The 16558-nt window shown below is 40.2% G+C and overlaps 1 protein-coding gene across 1 annotated transcript in view; it reads right to left on the reverse strand.

The window, feature by feature from the left end:
- LOC119421943 (multiple PDZ domain protein) overlaps positions 1-14493 on the reverse strand; it is a gene marked incomplete in the record, with an annotated part of 93432 nt that extends 78939 nt beyond the window's left edge. Inside the window, 5 exon segments of the mRNA XM_037689629.1 lie at positions 488-627; positions 810-962; positions 9266-9432; positions 11520-11580; positions 14279-14493. Of these exon segments, the coding sequence (XP_037545557.1) occupies positions 488-627; positions 810-962; positions 9266-9432; positions 11520-11535 (476 nt within the window).
- Positions 14494-16558: the final 2065 nt, after the last annotated feature.

A 16558-nucleotide genomic window follows, 5' to 3' on the forward strand; every position in this document is an offset into this window, starting at 1 on the left:
CTTTGAAGCTCTTATGAAGAAAAAAGGTTGAATTTTTCAGTAATCTTTGATTCTGATGTGGAAAGAGCAACAGAGAACGTCCAATAAAACAGATCAAACTCTTGCTGAGGAACCTGGAAGCAAGAAAATGTGTCATGTATCTGACTTGAGTTAATGTGTCAACTGGAAATGGACTGTGGCTTGGACCAAGTTTTCAATTGTGGCCACATTTTGTAACTGTTTGATACCCTGGACTAAGGACTGTCGTTAACCCTTTCAGAGCTGGACTACAACTGATTTTAAGAATAAATTAATACTTTGTGGACCGAATGAAATGTGCTTGGCGGTTGAAGAGTGCCAAAGTGGTTCAAAACAGTCCAGAGGAGTTAACTCTGTTGGGTTTTTTACCTGGATTATTGAGCATGAACTTTGATACACTGATCTAAATGTTTTTCCAACATGCGTCTCACTGTCAGTGTTTTCCTAACCTCCGTCGTTTCAAACGTACCAGTGAGCAACACTTCCCGGCTGGATTTCTTGAATGAAGATGCCGAGCTCGCCGCGGTTCTCACTCTTAAGTCCCACCACGCTGAAGCCAAGGCCTCCTGAGGACGGCTTCTGCAGCTCCGCCTGTGTCACGTAGCGCCCCTTTGTCGCACAACACACACATACACATAAATTTACACCACCTTTGAATGGTTGTGATTAGTTTGTGTTAAAGTAATGACAACCGTCATCATAAGTTGCTGTTATGAATCCACTTGGACTTGAAAAAGAGTCGGCACCGTGACTCCGTTTCAGATTTAATTTACTGCAGTTAAAATTTGCACCTGTGCCATAGAGTGAATAATCTGGTCAACATCCTCCAGCGGTGTTTTCCCATTGATGTGCGAAGCAGCTGAGGTGTCTGAGTAGGAGGCATGGCTCACAGTGGGTATGCCGTTATCACCGAGGTCACTACCTCTCGATGACGTGACGTTACCCTGGAAAATAAAGACGAAAAATTAAAAACGCAGTAAAGGCAAATATTTGACCTGCTATTTTAACATTAACGCGTCCACAAAGGTATCATTCTGTTGAGGAATGCTTATTGTCACCTTTTATCGTATCTCATTGATTATTTTTATAAGTCAACTACGATCATTTCATGCTGGGAAGGGATGAAGTTGAAGCCATTTTGGTCAAATACTGTAAACACTTGAGGTTATCTCGTGAGAAACCTTTAAGCACTTCAACTACGTTTAGAAGCTGACTCTCAGCTACTACTACTTCAAAGTTGAGGTCAATATTAGAATAACTGCCTGAGCTATAGCTATTTTCATGTTGTTTTTTATAATGTCAGTTGACTGTGGAGGCCATCTTAAATTGTGTTGGCTTCAAAAATGTATAATTTCTAAAAGTACATCCAGAGATTATATCTTGAAAGTTTTATACAAATCCATTCAGTGGTTTGTGAGATACTGTATTTAACTAAATGACATTTAAATAATAAATGCATTTATCCAATAAAATTACATTAATAAAAACTTTTAAAAAGATTATATATAATTTGTGAGTGCTGTGAACATGTGTTGTTAAAGAATCCCAGCCAACACCAAATCAAATTTTAGATCAATATTTGTAAAACTCACAGAACTATACAAATTGCATTTCCTGCTAAAATGCAATGTGAATGCTTATTGCAAATCAACTTGCTGAAAACAGCTGAAATTAGTAAAAAAAAAAAAAAAACATCTTAAAATGTAGCTGAAATGGAAGAACAAGCCTAAATTAGCCGAATAAAGCTGAGAAACACATATTTACTGAATTAGGTTTAAATAGGCAAAAAATAGGAAATAAACTAAAAACAATCTAAAATTAGCAAAAAAATAGCTGATACAAAAAAATATTAGCTGAAATAATTTCAAGAAACTTGCATAAATAAGCTGAAAGGAGTCTAAAAAGCACATGAAATTAGCAGAAAGAAGTTAGAAGAAGCACAAAAATGTTTTAGTTAGCAGAAATTAGCTGAAAGTAGTTGAAAAAAGTTCAAATTTGCACAAGGATTGTAAACAGATCTAAAGATTTGAAGGATGGAAAATGAGCTTATATGAGGAAAAAAGTGGCAGAAAAGGCTAAATAATTCAAAAAGCTAAAGTTGTACCAATACCAAAGGTCACTGCACCCTTCTCCTGAAAGAGCTAAACGTTTTGATTTATTATTTGTTGAAATTAGGGTTGCACGGATTGCAGTTTTCTGGCCACTCACCGATTTCTAAAAAGCCGATTTTGGCCGATACTGATTTTGTTTTATAAGCGACACTGTCAGGTGTTATAAGGTCACAATGCGCCTTCAATTTTCCAGTCTTATTTCATTGAAAAACACACCAATATCCTACAAATGATACAAACTTGTTTTAACAGGCCATGAGGTAGTGCTCTGAAATATAAATGAAGTTTAGACAAAAAAAACTAAAAAAATACAATCAATAAAATCGGTTTCTCATGTAAGCATCAGCCGATCTCCGATCTCCCAAAATTAAGGAAATCGGGGCGATAAATCGGCCGGGCGGTTTATCGGTGCACCCCTAGTTGAAATAGCACAAAAATTGTGGAACGAGAAAAATACCAAAAAATGTACGGAAGAAAAATGGATCACAATAGCGTGAACGCTTCATATGCGTTCACACTAATAGAACTATAGTTTTCCAAAATAATGTAATGATTTGAGGACCAAATTAAATGTGTCAGATGTGGCCCGGGTACCACCAATTGACAATCACTGAACAAATTACGTTTTCAAAATTTTTCTCACTTTTTAGGTGTTTGCGTTTTCCTGATCTTCTGTTGTTTCAACAAAACTAGCGTGCAACGCTCACTTTTGTTTTAAAGGCCACTTAGTCATGGCGACCATCTTGAATCAGTCGTAGACGTGCATCTAATGATTCCTTTACGAGAGCTCCATTCCAAATCCACCAAGTGGTTCATGAGAAGTTTTGCGAACAAAAACGCACAAACACAAGCAAGAACATTACCCCTTCAAACTAAGAATTAAACTTGTGGAGCGCTGGAAAGAAAGAAAAAAAAAAAAAAACTCCAAACAACAGAAAATAAACATTGAATTTCAGTCCTGCTGCGAACGTAAACATTTAACGAGTTTAATTTTAGACGAGGAGCCCTGAATGTGGCTGTGGCTCTGCGAAACCTCTGGGACTGCAGATAGCTTGTTATCCCACCATGATTAGCTGGATCTGTGGCAGCCTAATCCCTCAGGAGATAATGGCTCTTAGCTGAAGCACCAACAATGACTCGGCTCCAAATACAATATTTCCATCATGGGGAGGGAGTCCATCTGGAATCCTTAATATGCTTGGGTTTTAATTACTGCGATGACTTTAGCTGTGTTGCAGATGAATTACACAAACCAGGCAGACACATAAAACTGGACTTTCCTGATGTCATAACAAGGGCGAAACGTTCTGGATCGTCTGAACTGGGTTTAAAAAGACGTGTAATGTGGAGCAGTGGTTTCATATTAGGCGTACAGTGATGATTGAACAAAACTTGTGAACCTAATACCACCCGAAGATGGAGCGACAAAGTATTTGTACGTATCTGTGTGTGTTTGTCTGTATCGTTAGCTGATTATCTCCAGTCACTGAACAGATTTTAATGGATGGACATTGACAGATGATTTTTGGAGTCTAACCCATTCAAGATGGCTGCCATGGCCAACTAAAATTAGAAAACACACAAAAATGGAAATAACAGCCAAGCTTATAGATTTTTTTTAGCACATTTGGCGTGGTAGTAGCCGAGCATAGGCCCTAACACGTACTTTGAGTGTGAAATATAACGCCACAGCTTTGCCATTAACTGTTAGAGTTTACCCTGTTTGTTAGCGAAATATCTCATAAAACACTGACTTTAATGAAACGTTTAATGCAATATTATTTAATAGTCGTATACAAACATATGATTGTGTGTTTATTTTTGTGTTTTTTTTCCCCGTACTTTCCTGTAACAAGACATTCGGCTCATTCAGGAGATGGGAGCTGTGACTTCTGCTTTATGAGACTTTTATACTTTTCAAATTATTTATCTTTACTTAATAATATTTAAGATAAGAACTTTATTGATCCCACAGGAAACTGTTGTGCCAGGGTTTCAGCACAAAGGAATGTGCACAAGGAATCACACAAGATATAAAATATTTTCCCCCCATAGAAATGCACTGATATTTCTTCAGATCTTTCCAAACATTGTTCATGTTGAAATCTACATCAGCATATTTTATTGATTCTTTTGCTACTTTTAGCTCCTAGCTAGCCTTTGGCTATTAAAACTTTTAAGTAACATGATGCTTTTAGCTAGCCTTTTACTACTTTGAGTATTTACCTTGTGTTTTGCTACTTTTAGCTTATACCTGGAGCTTAGCTTTTTTTAGTTACAGTAGTCCCTCGCTAGTTCGCAGTTTGACTTTTGCGGACTCGCTTCTTTGCGGTTTTTCAAAGTAAGGTTGAACATGAGGGGAAAAAATGTACATGACACACGATTGTCAACTTTAATATTACTCGTGACTGGGACAGTATGGGATACTGTACAGTAAAAAGTTAATGAAAAAATTAAATACTTCGGACAGGCACCGCCATTTTGTAGTTTTCTCTCATTAAGCCTACACCGTATCCTCACTCATATGGACTACATTTCCCAGAAGCCAACAGTACCCCGCCCAGAAGCCCTGTTGCCTTCTGTTGAAGTACACAGAGGGAAAATTTTGATCTGATCAAAAAAAGTTTGGTCCTTTACAGTGACCTCAGCGCCCAGCGGATTCAGAGAGCCTCATGGAACCGGATCAGAACCAAAGCAGAACCTGACTCCCAGACCCATCGGCGAACCCGAGAGCTGGTAACCAGCCATCGAGGACGTCCGAGCAGGGACAAGCAGCCATAGGCCCAGCGTTCTCTCTGGAGCCCACTGGGATTACTCCAAGCCAGAGAGCCGACCAGAACTGGCAGGGTAGATCCGCCAAGTCAGAGCAGAACCGAGCCGCTGCTGTTCTGCCAGCTGGTGAGTAAAATTTAGTAGCTACATATACGTATGTTGTTAAAATTACGTAGGTTTAAGAGTTTAGAACATTGCAAAAGTGTGAGAAGGGTTTCTAAAGCCTTAAAATATATGAAAATACTAAAATAAATATAACATCGCTACTTCATGGATTTTAATTTATTGCGGGGGGGAGTCTGGAACGTAACCCCCGCAATAAACGAGGGACTACTAGTACTAATAGTAGTAGTAGTACTGCTATTTTTTTAATCATTTTAGCTTTTAGCTAGTGTTCTGTTTCTATTAGCTTTCAGTCTTTTTAGCAAATTTCAGCACAATCATTCAGCATTCACGCTGTATTTTAGCAGAAAATGCAATTTGTCTTGCTAACTTTTAAAGTCAACCCAATTAAACAAGGCCACGACAACAAATCAGCCTCAGCCCACACAAAAACGTCTATACCTCAGTGAATTTTACAGATATGGTTTTAAAATTGATGTGGTTGGAGCTGAGATGATTTTAGTGAAAGGCTGTGTGTGATATGCATTGCTTCAGGGAAAGCCAGGCCTTTAATTATGCATTCTGCAGCAGTTTGTGCAGCTTTCAGAGTTAAACACAGATTGTTCCTCAGACACAAAACTCCACTGGACAAGACGCATGAGTGTTGTGTACAACAGCAAACAAACCCCCCTATGAGCCGGTGTACGTTAGCGAAGCATGCGACTCAGTTGCTGTCCTCATGCATGAGCTTTGTTAGCCGGGGCCCGGCTAAGAGGATTAAAGTTCCAGTTTGGGTCTTGCACATTTAAGAAATTGTTTCTGCCCCACTTCACACGGTGGCGGCCTCTTTTCTCACTGAGGAGTCAGGCCCTGTCTCCATGGCGACACGGTCAGCGTAAGGCCTAAAACTGGCCCAAGTCAGAAGTCGTACCGAAAGGTGTTTTACGCATCTGGTTCGGGTCACAAAACAGAAACACAACATGGTATATCTGTTTGAACGCCCTGTAAGGACACGACGCATCATTTTCTTCTTGTTCAAACAGCGTGAACTGCTGCTTTGCAAAGTTCGCTTGGTTAAACAAATGCGTGCATCAGAGCACGCGCACGAGCGTAGGAATTTAGCTCTTTTGAAGTAACCTAAAGTGCCGCGGCAGAGGAATGTCAGAAGGGGTTTTATACGTATGAATTCTGCGAGGGCTAAAAAGCTCAAGCATCCAGCTGCCTCCCTGCATAGCTCGCATATTTCTCCAACACTTACCCCGTCCTCTTTTTCACAGCAACTTAAGAGCTCTTTGCTTCCACCGAAATGTTCGGCTCTAAACGGTGGAGAACGGGCTTAAAAACATATAAAGAAGAGTTCCTGACTATCTCTGCTGTGTTATATCTGGCTCGTGTGAACCCTGACAGCAATTTGGCTGCAGCAGCAACAGCACCACTGGGGCTGGGGGGATTGAGAGAGGAGCGTGTCGGGGGTGGGGGGCTGAGAGAGAAAGCCTTGACATGAGCCAGAAACACAATCAGTGAGGTCACCGTGGAAACGGGGGATGAGCCGGGCAGAAGCAAACCTGCAGAATGGAGATACAGGGAACCTCAGGTATTCAGTGTCCTGGAAGCAGGCAGATCCATTGGCTTTGTGAAGGCTTCTCGTTAACTGAATGGTTCAAATGATCTTTTTACTATCTGAAAACAAATTTACAGATGTTTTTTTTTTTGTACAAATGTCCTGAAAAAAGAAAAATATATTGATGCATGTCATTTTAGGCCTTTTACTCAGTCTGTAGTTCAAGGTTATCTGGCTAAATTATCTAAATTAGACCATTTATCTCTGCAGATATATGTAGTTCATGTCATTTAGTAATTTTACTTGGTTTTAGATTGTATGTTTTTATAAATGTTTTATTGCAGTTTTAATGTTTTTATGGCTGAGACTTGGGGATACATGAACAACCCCTTTGGTCAAGTCTGGCTGTTTTAAATGTGCATTAAAAATAAAGTTGCTTGATTCCATCATCTTAAAACTTTTTCTTTCATTTCTAGTTTTGGTTGGTCATGAAGACCGAGCAACAAGTGATGAACATGAAATAATAAAAATGTGCATAAGTTAAAAACGTCTAAATCTTGCACTTTCATTGGAAATTCTCAAAAATTACGGCATTCATCCATTATCTTTACCCGCTTATTCCATTTTGGGTCACGGGGGTCGCTGGTGCCCATGTCCAGCAATCACTGTGCGAGGGGCGGGGTACACCCTGGACAGGTCTCCAGTCCATCACAGGGCCACATAGAGACAAACGAGACAAACAACCATTCACTCCCTCACTCACACCTAGGGACAATTTAGAGTTACCAATCAGCCTAACATGCATGTTTTTGGTCTGTGGGAGGAAACCGGAGCACCCGGAGAAAACCCACACATGCATGGAGAGAACATGCAAACTCCACCTAGAAAGGCCCCTGGACCGGGGTTTGAACCAAGGACCTGCTCGCTGAGAGGCAGCAGCTCTACCAGTTGCACCACCATGCTGCCCCCTAGTATAAACAATACATTGACAATACAATATACCATATTTTTTGCCCTATAAGTCGGGGGGGGGGGGGGGGGGTACATAATTTGCATGCCCTGTAACTTATAGGCCGAAACGACATATTTATGGATTTTTCCCCATAATTATAAACCAATTTTTGACTAAGATATGACCATTTTCATTCATTCTTACTGAAAATATTGAACACTACCATTTTCGGCCGCTAGATGGCACTTGAGTAGTATGGCATGCCATTATTCAACCTTTATTTCGACAGGTTGAATAATTATATCATGTAATGGGTAAAATTGGCTATTAATGACACAATCGGCTTGCCATAGACTGCCACCTTTGTCCAGCTCGCTTGGAGCAACAGTCAAATCAGCTTCATTTTGCTACACCGCCCCAGCGAAATGCAGCTAATTTGATCATTGAAGTGCATTTATTATGTAAAAGTGCAACTGAAACACACCTTTACTATAAAGTTGAGCAAACAAATAATTGTTTTAGGTGTTTATCTTGTTAAATTTCAAAGAAATGCACAGCAACTTGTCCCTCTGCGCATTCCTACTTCCGTGTATCGGCTTTTGAAATGCAACTGATTTGACTGTCAAAGTGCATTTACTAAGCAAAAGTTAGACTGAGGCACAACTTTACTATAATTCTGAGCAAAAAAAATGTATTGTTTTTAAGTGTTAATCTTGTTAAATTTGTGTTAAAGTCCTCCCGTGCACGTTCCCGTGACACGTCAGTGGTGACGCATAATAGATGTGATGTATACGGCGAAGCAAAGTATTTATGGATTTTTCCACTTTATTAGACATATTTGGACTGATGTGACTTATAGGGCGGTGCGACATGTACAGCGGAAAATACGGTATGTCATTGCAGAGTCCCATAATGGCAGCATGGTGGCTCAGTTGGTAGAGCTGTTGCCTCTCAGTGAGAAGGTTGCCGGTATAAATCCTAGCCTGGGGTCTTTCTGGGTGGAGTTTGCATGTTCTCTCTGTGCATGCATGGGTTTTCCCCAGGTACTCCAGTTTTCTCCCACAGACCAAAAACATGCATGTTAGGCTGATTGGTAACTCCAAATTGTCTCTAGGTGTGAGTGAGAGATTGAATGGTTGTTTGTCTCTATGTGTCCCTGTGATGGACTGGAGACCTGTCTGGGTGTCCCCCGCCTCTCACACAGTGATAGCTGGACATGGGTACCAGTGACCCCTGCGACCCAAAAAGGAAGAAGTGGGTAAAAGATAATGGATGAATGAATGTACTTTTGATTTGCCTGTTCTAAAGTAACTAGCAACTGTGAAATGAGCATGATAATACCTCAACAATATTTCAAAGCATATACCAATCTTTGAGATACATATTGCCAAACACCCCAAGGTCTAAAAATTTAAACAACTTTTTTTGTGTGATCTGTTTGAACTTAGAGTATATATTTAGGATGAATCTCAGCCACTACCACACCAAAGTTTAGCTCAGTATCTGTAAAAATGACACGAGTTTTCTAAGGACAGTTGGTCGTGGCAGACATGTGGAACTGAGTTGACTCAATGGTTAATCAATTGTAGACGTACAACCAATGACTATTTCCTCAAAATTTCATTTAAGTCCATCCAGATGTGTATGATATGATGCTAATATGACAAACAAGCAGACACAAACAAGAACAGCATCACCTTTCACCGCTGACCTTTGGTAAACAAGGTCTTAGATATAAAGACATCCAACCTGGTCTTTGAGCTGCTGGACAGACTTCTGCAAGGCCAGGATCTGGTGGAACAGGGGACTTTGAAGCACTGATTTGAGCAGGCTGAGCTTCTCCTCGGTGGGCACCTCCCCTCGCTCCTTTAGTTTGGCCTGTAGACGCTCCACCGCCTGTAAGGCACGCTGGGTATCTGCGAGCCGTCGCAGGAAGGAGCAAGCGTGGGAGACACAGAACTTCATTAGAAGAGATTGTGAGGCTGGGAGAGAAGCTAACACATGACCTTATTAATTCTAGGGTGATATGCTTTTGGATTGAAAAAAGCAACAACAAAAAAACTGTTTCGTAACCATTTATGTTTAACAAAGACTTGTGAATGAAAGCCAAAGGATAGAGCAGCATATCAGAAGCAAGGCTTAGCCAGGGCTGATTGGTGCTCAGCAGACCTTACTGTATCAAAAGCACGTCGCCACAGGTTTCGCACAAAAGTAAAAACTCAATTTTCACTGCTCTGTTTGTTCTTTGTATCCTTTTCTCAGTGCTGGAGTCAACAACGGCCTGCATGGGAGCACAGAGCGGCTATCAGGAAGGAGAGATAAAGAGAGTCGGGCCCTTCACCGTTTGCCTGCTGGACCCTACATAAGCCCCCACAATCAAGCTACTCCAGAGTGGCTTGTTAGTGAGGAAGGGGGCCAGCCACAACGTCTTCTGGGCAAAAATGAAGCAATTTCTGAAGCCGGCCAACTGTGACTAACACCTAACGGGCCATGCACGCTCTGTCCAAAACGCTTTTTGCACTGAGGGGCTTTGTTGTTTCTACAAAGATCGCAACAAGGCCAATACCACTCGAGCCTCGGCATATTTTGTTTTCTGCTCGCCGCTGGTTCTGTGTGCATAACTGTGTCATTGTCACGGCCTTTTCTTCAGTGTGGATAATGAAGAGGCCTACCAGACCAGGACATGTAGGTCTTGTGTGTTCGTTTGAAGCGCAGCACCGAAACAAAGATTAAGATTATCGCCAAGGTTATATTCAATTATAATCTGAGCTGCAATGCGAGTAAAAACTGTTCAAAGACTCAGTTCCGTAATCCAGCGTCGAAAACTGCACGGCTTTGAAGCGACAGATCAGATCTGTTGAAGTGGGATTCAGTAAATGATAAATGGACTGTGCTTATATAGCACCTTTCTATCTTATTAAGATACTCAAAGCGCTTTACAATACCATCTGTGCCCTCACTTACCCATTCATACAGCACTCTACTATGTCTCTACAAAGACTAATCAGATCACATTCATACACCAATGGGACACACATCAGAGGCAAGGAGGGGTTCAGTGTCTTGCCCAGAGACAATTAATTAATTAATCAATTAATATTTTACCTAGTTTACCTGTTTAGATAGCGCCAACTTCAGTTTAGAAAATCTCTGACCAGATAGTGTGAGTTGAGCTGAGAACAAAATGGACTACTGCCAACCTAAAAAAAATCCTCCAATTTCAAAAAATTCATAGCCGTTCTCATGAACACTCTTGTTAACGTTTACATCTCTACTAGTTTTGTATTATACTGCTATTTATATAAACCTCTATGGTTATTTGCAAGCTTACGTAAAAGTAGCTGTAGCACTGCTGACCAGTATAACGTAGGGTCCTACGGTTTCCACAGTGTAAATACAGAGTATTGTGACCTACCTACCTGCCTACCAACCAGTCTGCCTGCCTACCTACCTCATCCATCCATCCATCCATCCATCCATCCATCCATCCATCCATCCATCCATCCATCCATCCATCGGAACATTATTTTCAAATACAATTCAGCTGTACATGTACAATTTCATGGACAATCCTTTGAAGACCAGAATGTTCTTACTTTAGACAAAGACTGATGGTTTGAGCATTCGAACCAATTTATTAGGTGGAAACATTGCAGCTACATCATAAAACATTTCTAAAGATCTGATTTGTCCCTTTGAGTGAAAAAAGCTGACAGCACCAGTTTACAAACTAACACTTTTACAGCAACGTTGTCTGATATGGCAACGTTGGCTGTCCGAGTCTCTTGCGCCGCTCCAAGGTTTTCAGTAAAAGACGGATTTAGGGCGCAAAGACGATCAAGAGATCAAAGCCAACCTCTGAGCAAAAGTTGCTCACTTATGAAGATTCAGACAGCATATTGTTGTCATGGCAACACTACAAAACAATGGTGTAAAACAGTTACCAGTATATAAATCTAATTGTTTAAATCAAGTTGATACAATTAAAAAAAAAAAAACTTACCCATTGTTTCTATCATTTTCAGACCCTCAGGTTCACATGGATTCTTTTCCTTTATCAAGGCCTGAAAATGACCAAAAAACACTTAGTTATGTTTACATTTTTACTAAACAAAAACATTTTTCTAAATTTCTTAACGGACTACTTGTGAACTAATTCACACATTTTCACCGCTTCCATTGGATACAGAAATGAGATGTAGAATAGAAGCTCACTGTCTTCTGAACTCAATGTCCTGAACATCATCTCCTCATAGCAACAACATTAAACAGAAAGTTTATATGAATTATTGGAGAAGAAGTTAAATCTCCATGTTTTATAATAAAGCTTTTCCTTCTCGCCTGAAGAAAACTTCTACCATAGCTTCTTTGAACTTTTATTTGATTAATCAATAAGATGTATTTCATGGTTTCTCTCCCTTATTCATCCAAATTCAGATTAAAGTTCAAATTCATTAAATATACGTACCTAAATAGTTATATGGAAAAGAATCTGGAAACACTAATGTCTGTCTATTTTTACACACTTATTCGTACCTGGAAACATTCAAATCAAACTCCATAGTTTGGGAATCCTGAAAACCTCAGATAAACTGGTTCATATAGGTGTAGTCCCGTTGGACTATGATGTTTGCAGATGACATTGTGATCTGTGGTGAAAACAAGGAACAGGTGGAAGAGAGCTTGGAGAGGTGGAGGTATGCACTTGAAAGAAGCGGAATGAAAGTCAGCTGTAGTAAGACAGAGTACATGTGTGTGAATGAGAGGAAGGCCGGTGGAACAGTGAGGCTACAAGGAGCAGAGGTCACAAAGGCGCAGGACTTCAAGTACTTGTGGTCCACAGTCCAGGAAAATGTGGAGCGTGGCAAACAGGTGAAAAAGAGTCCAGGCAGGATGGAGTGGATGGAGAAAAGTTTTCGGAATGATTTGCGACATCAGCAAAGGTCAAAGGAAAAGTTTACAGGACAATGATGAGACCGGTTATGTTATGTGGTCTGGAGACAGTGGCATTGACAAAAAGACAGGAGAAAAGAACTGGAAGTGGCAGAAATAAAAATGTTGAGCTTCTCCTTAGGAGGGACCAGGCTGGATAAGATTAGGAATGAGATAATCAGAGGTCCAGCACAGGTTGAACAACTGGAAGATAAAGTTAGAGAGGCCTCTAAATGTAGCCGCTCTCCTCTTCCAGAAACTCATATTTAAAGATGGTTCCTATAGTTTACCTTTGAGGAACGCTGTTGAGGACTGAGGGTCAACTACCATGCAAAGAATGTCATAGTTGATTTAAGCAGGGGTTTGGTTACAAGTTGGACATGAGTCAGAGACATCACATTAGAGGAGAATGGACTGGTAGCACAAAACCAGTCTTCTGGACAAAAGAGAGTCAAAAGCAATCACTTCCTTCTCATATTTGCTGAAGGACGTCTCCACAGGGACCACCCTGAACAGTGAGATGAATGGTGATGGGTGTACAGTTTTGCCACATATCCCAGAGAAGGTGTCAAAAACAGATAGCCAAAAAGTCTGAAGTTTGAGTAGGTCCAGAATGAATGCAGGAGTGTAGCTGGAGTTTGTTTACATTGATTGCATGCGGGATCCAGGTCGGCTTTGATCTTGGACAGCTCGTCTTTGGACCAGTGTACCACCTTGAATTGAATTGCAGCATGTCTCAGACAGATTGAGGATGAGTAAATGTTCTTAATGATCTTTCGCCAGACTGATATCTGATAAGTGAGTCCAAACTGGTCTCATTCTGGGTAGAGTTTGCATGTTCTCTTCATGCATGGGTGGGTTTTCCTCGGGTACTCTGATTTCCTCCCACAGACCAAAAGCATAGGCTAATTGATAACTCTAAAATTGTCCCTAGGTGTGAGCAAGAATGTGAATGGTTGTGTCGTTTGTCTCTATGTGTCCCTGTGATGGACTGGAGACCTGTCCAGGCCGCCTCTCAAACAGTGACTGAAGGATATGGGCGATATGGGCACCAGTAACCCCAAAAGGAGGATGGATGGATAGATGGATTTATTTCCAGTTAGCGAAGACACTAATCCGCTAAATAAATAAAAATAGTTCCTGTAGTAGCAGAACTGTGCCCACCATTGGGTTTCTGTAAATATTTAAAATACTTACACCTTACTCTAACCTCCATAGGCATGTGTTTATGGTTGTACTAGTAAAATGTATTTTCAAGTGTATGCCAAAGTGTCAAACAGCAACTACTTTAACTAGAGAACTAGACATGTCTGACTCTTCAGCAGTCTTGATGATTCACCCAAGGTTTGATGATGAGCGTCTTGGTGGAAAACACCTCAAAAGTGGCTCAAATCGCCGCTGAAAACACATCGTCACTGTTTACTTGCGTTAATAAAAAGGTCGTAAGCTTGTAAATCCAGTTCGGGGCTGGAAGTGTTTTGGACAGAGTCGGGACAATCCGCTTTTCTCTGCTCCTCCTCTTCATCTGTGGAGGAAAGCAACAGGCTTCCGAGAGGAAAACGGTGAACAAGTTGAACAGTTAGGCGGCGGAAGAAAACCTTTAACCACTTTAAAGCGTTTACTTTGTATTTCTCCCCCTTAAAATAAGCTAATCTTCGGTGTTTATTGCTTAAACAGACCCACTGCGACAACAGCAACGGGCGACTCATTACCTTTAATTGAGCGACGAACAAAAGGCGATTAAATTATTTTTTTTAATCGAAGTTACACGATTCTCAAATGATGGCTGACGCCTCCTCGAGTGAAAATAGTCCCAAAATGGTGGCTTACATGAGTGTGGAGCCGCTGCTGTCCCCGACAGACGGACAGTGTCCGGTAGTTTCCTCTGTTGTCTTGAGGCTAACGGCGAAGCGACTGTCTGGAGCTCAGAGACTGGAGTTCAGTAACTCGATCCGCCCTGTGGACATCTTCAGGGGGGGAAGAGCCGCAGCAGGGTTCGGGCTGAAAAGCGCCGCTTGCTGGCGGCCCCGGACACCTGTAGGCCCGCCATGTCAGGCCTGGAGGAGCCGCACTCGTTTTAATCGAACACGGTTTAATTCACATTAGGCTTATTATTAGGTTTTGTGTATCGTTTTTACAGTATTTAATGTCCCAGCTTTTTTTCAGCAGTGGCGTATTCAGAGTTTTTTTATGGGGTGGCCATTCGAGGTGGGGGGCCACTACAAATTGGGATAATAAGCCTTCCTTCACCTATTTTGGTATTCAGATTTTTTTTTTACGGGGTGGCCATTTGTGGTGGGGAGCCACTAAAAATCAGGTGGCAATATGCCATAAATATTTTCATACCTATAGCAAAAGTACCACATTCACTTTAGTAAGTAGAGGGGTAATTAGCCCTCCACCTGTTTTGCGTATTCAGACTTTTTAACGGGGTGGCCATTTGTGGTGGGGAGCCATTAAAAATCAGGTGGCAATATGCCATAAATATAGTCATACCTATAGCAAAAGTACCACATTCACTTTAGTAAGTAGAGGAATAATAAGCCCTCCTTCAGCTGTTTTGCATATTCAGATTTTTTTTTTAATGGGGTGGCCATTTGTGGTGGGGGGCCACTAAAAATCAGGTGGCAATATGCCCTAAATATAGTCATACCTATAGCAAAAGTACCATATTCACTTTAGTAAGTAGAGGAATAATAAGACCTCCTTCACCTGTTTTGCGTATTCAGATTTTTTAACGGGTGGCCATTTGTGGTGGGGGGGCCACTAAAAATCAGGTGGCAATATGCCATAAATATTGTCATACTTACAGCAAAAGTACCACATTCACTTTCTAGGGATAATAAGCCCTCCTTCACTTGTTTTATGATCAATTTTAAGTCATATTATTTTTTTGTTATGAAGAAAAAACAAAACACTAATGCAACTTTAATTGTTGATATGTGCTGCTGATTATACATGCTGCTGATCTTGTGCTGCTGCATTCATTCATTCGTACTCACCCACTTACAAAGACTCATGTTCGTGCTGCATTTGTTCAGTGAATTGTTTTGCACTATTAGTGACTATCCTAGATCTTTTAGCATTTTAGACGAGCTGTACTGGAATGAAATTTTGTTGTGCTTCTGTGCAATGACAATTAATCTGATTCTGTACTGTTTGGCGTTCGTTTAGCATATATCTTAGTTTATATTTATAAGGCGAATGGTGAATATATAATAATAATGGTGAATATTTATATAATGCAGACATGCTTCTGTTTTTAGTTTTCTACATTCGCCTTATAATCTAGCTGTTTTGTTACTCTATTTTCCATCTTATTTGTAAAAAAAAAAAATCTGTATGCCTTTTTATAACTGTCTATTGTTGTCATCATTCTTTGTTGAAATCAAGTCTCTCTTGTAAATGAGTCCTCGAGGCTCAATGGGATTTACCTGTCTAAATAAAGGTTGAATGAAATATATTTTAGATCCTTATTTACTGTTTCTTTTTATACTTTATATTTTAGCTATTTTTGAGCACTGGGACCTTGAGTACACAGTTTCGTTCCACCTCATGTACCACATGTGATGCAAATGACAATAAAGAACCTTGAACTTGATTATATAGATTAAAAAACTGGAAAACGGCTAGAATAGATATCTAAAAACCTACTGTTTTAAGTTTTGCATATGGTCTTGCTACTTTGTTTTTTTATTTTATTTGTTTAATTTTTTCTTCTATTATTTTGTTTTAAAAAACAATTTTGTAAAACGTAGTTATGACACCCTTCAAAAAGTTTATCTTGTATTGTTCAGTTTTGTTTTGTGTTGTTAATAAAGTTATTAAAAAAAATAAAATCAGGTGGCACACCAAAAACCAAAAAAAAATGTTGTTACATTGTTGTCATATGATGGTTATTTGACAATAACAACAATACGGGAGTCAGAGAATCACCTCATACTAAAAGGTCTGTCTATCTATCTGTCTATATATCTATCTGTCTGTCTGTCTACCTACCTACCTAGCCATCTTTCTATCTATATGTCTGTCTGTCTACCTACCTATCTACCTATCTATCTATCTATCTATCTATCTATCTATCTATCTATCTATCTATCTATCTATCTA

This window comes from Nematolebias whitei, chromosome 1, assembly GCF_014905685.2.
Source record: "Nematolebias whitei isolate Nwh7 chromosome 1, NemWhi1, whole genome shotgun sequence".
Lineage (NCBI taxonomy): Eukaryota > Metazoa > Chordata > Actinopteri > Cyprinodontiformes > Rivulidae > Nematolebias > Nematolebias whitei.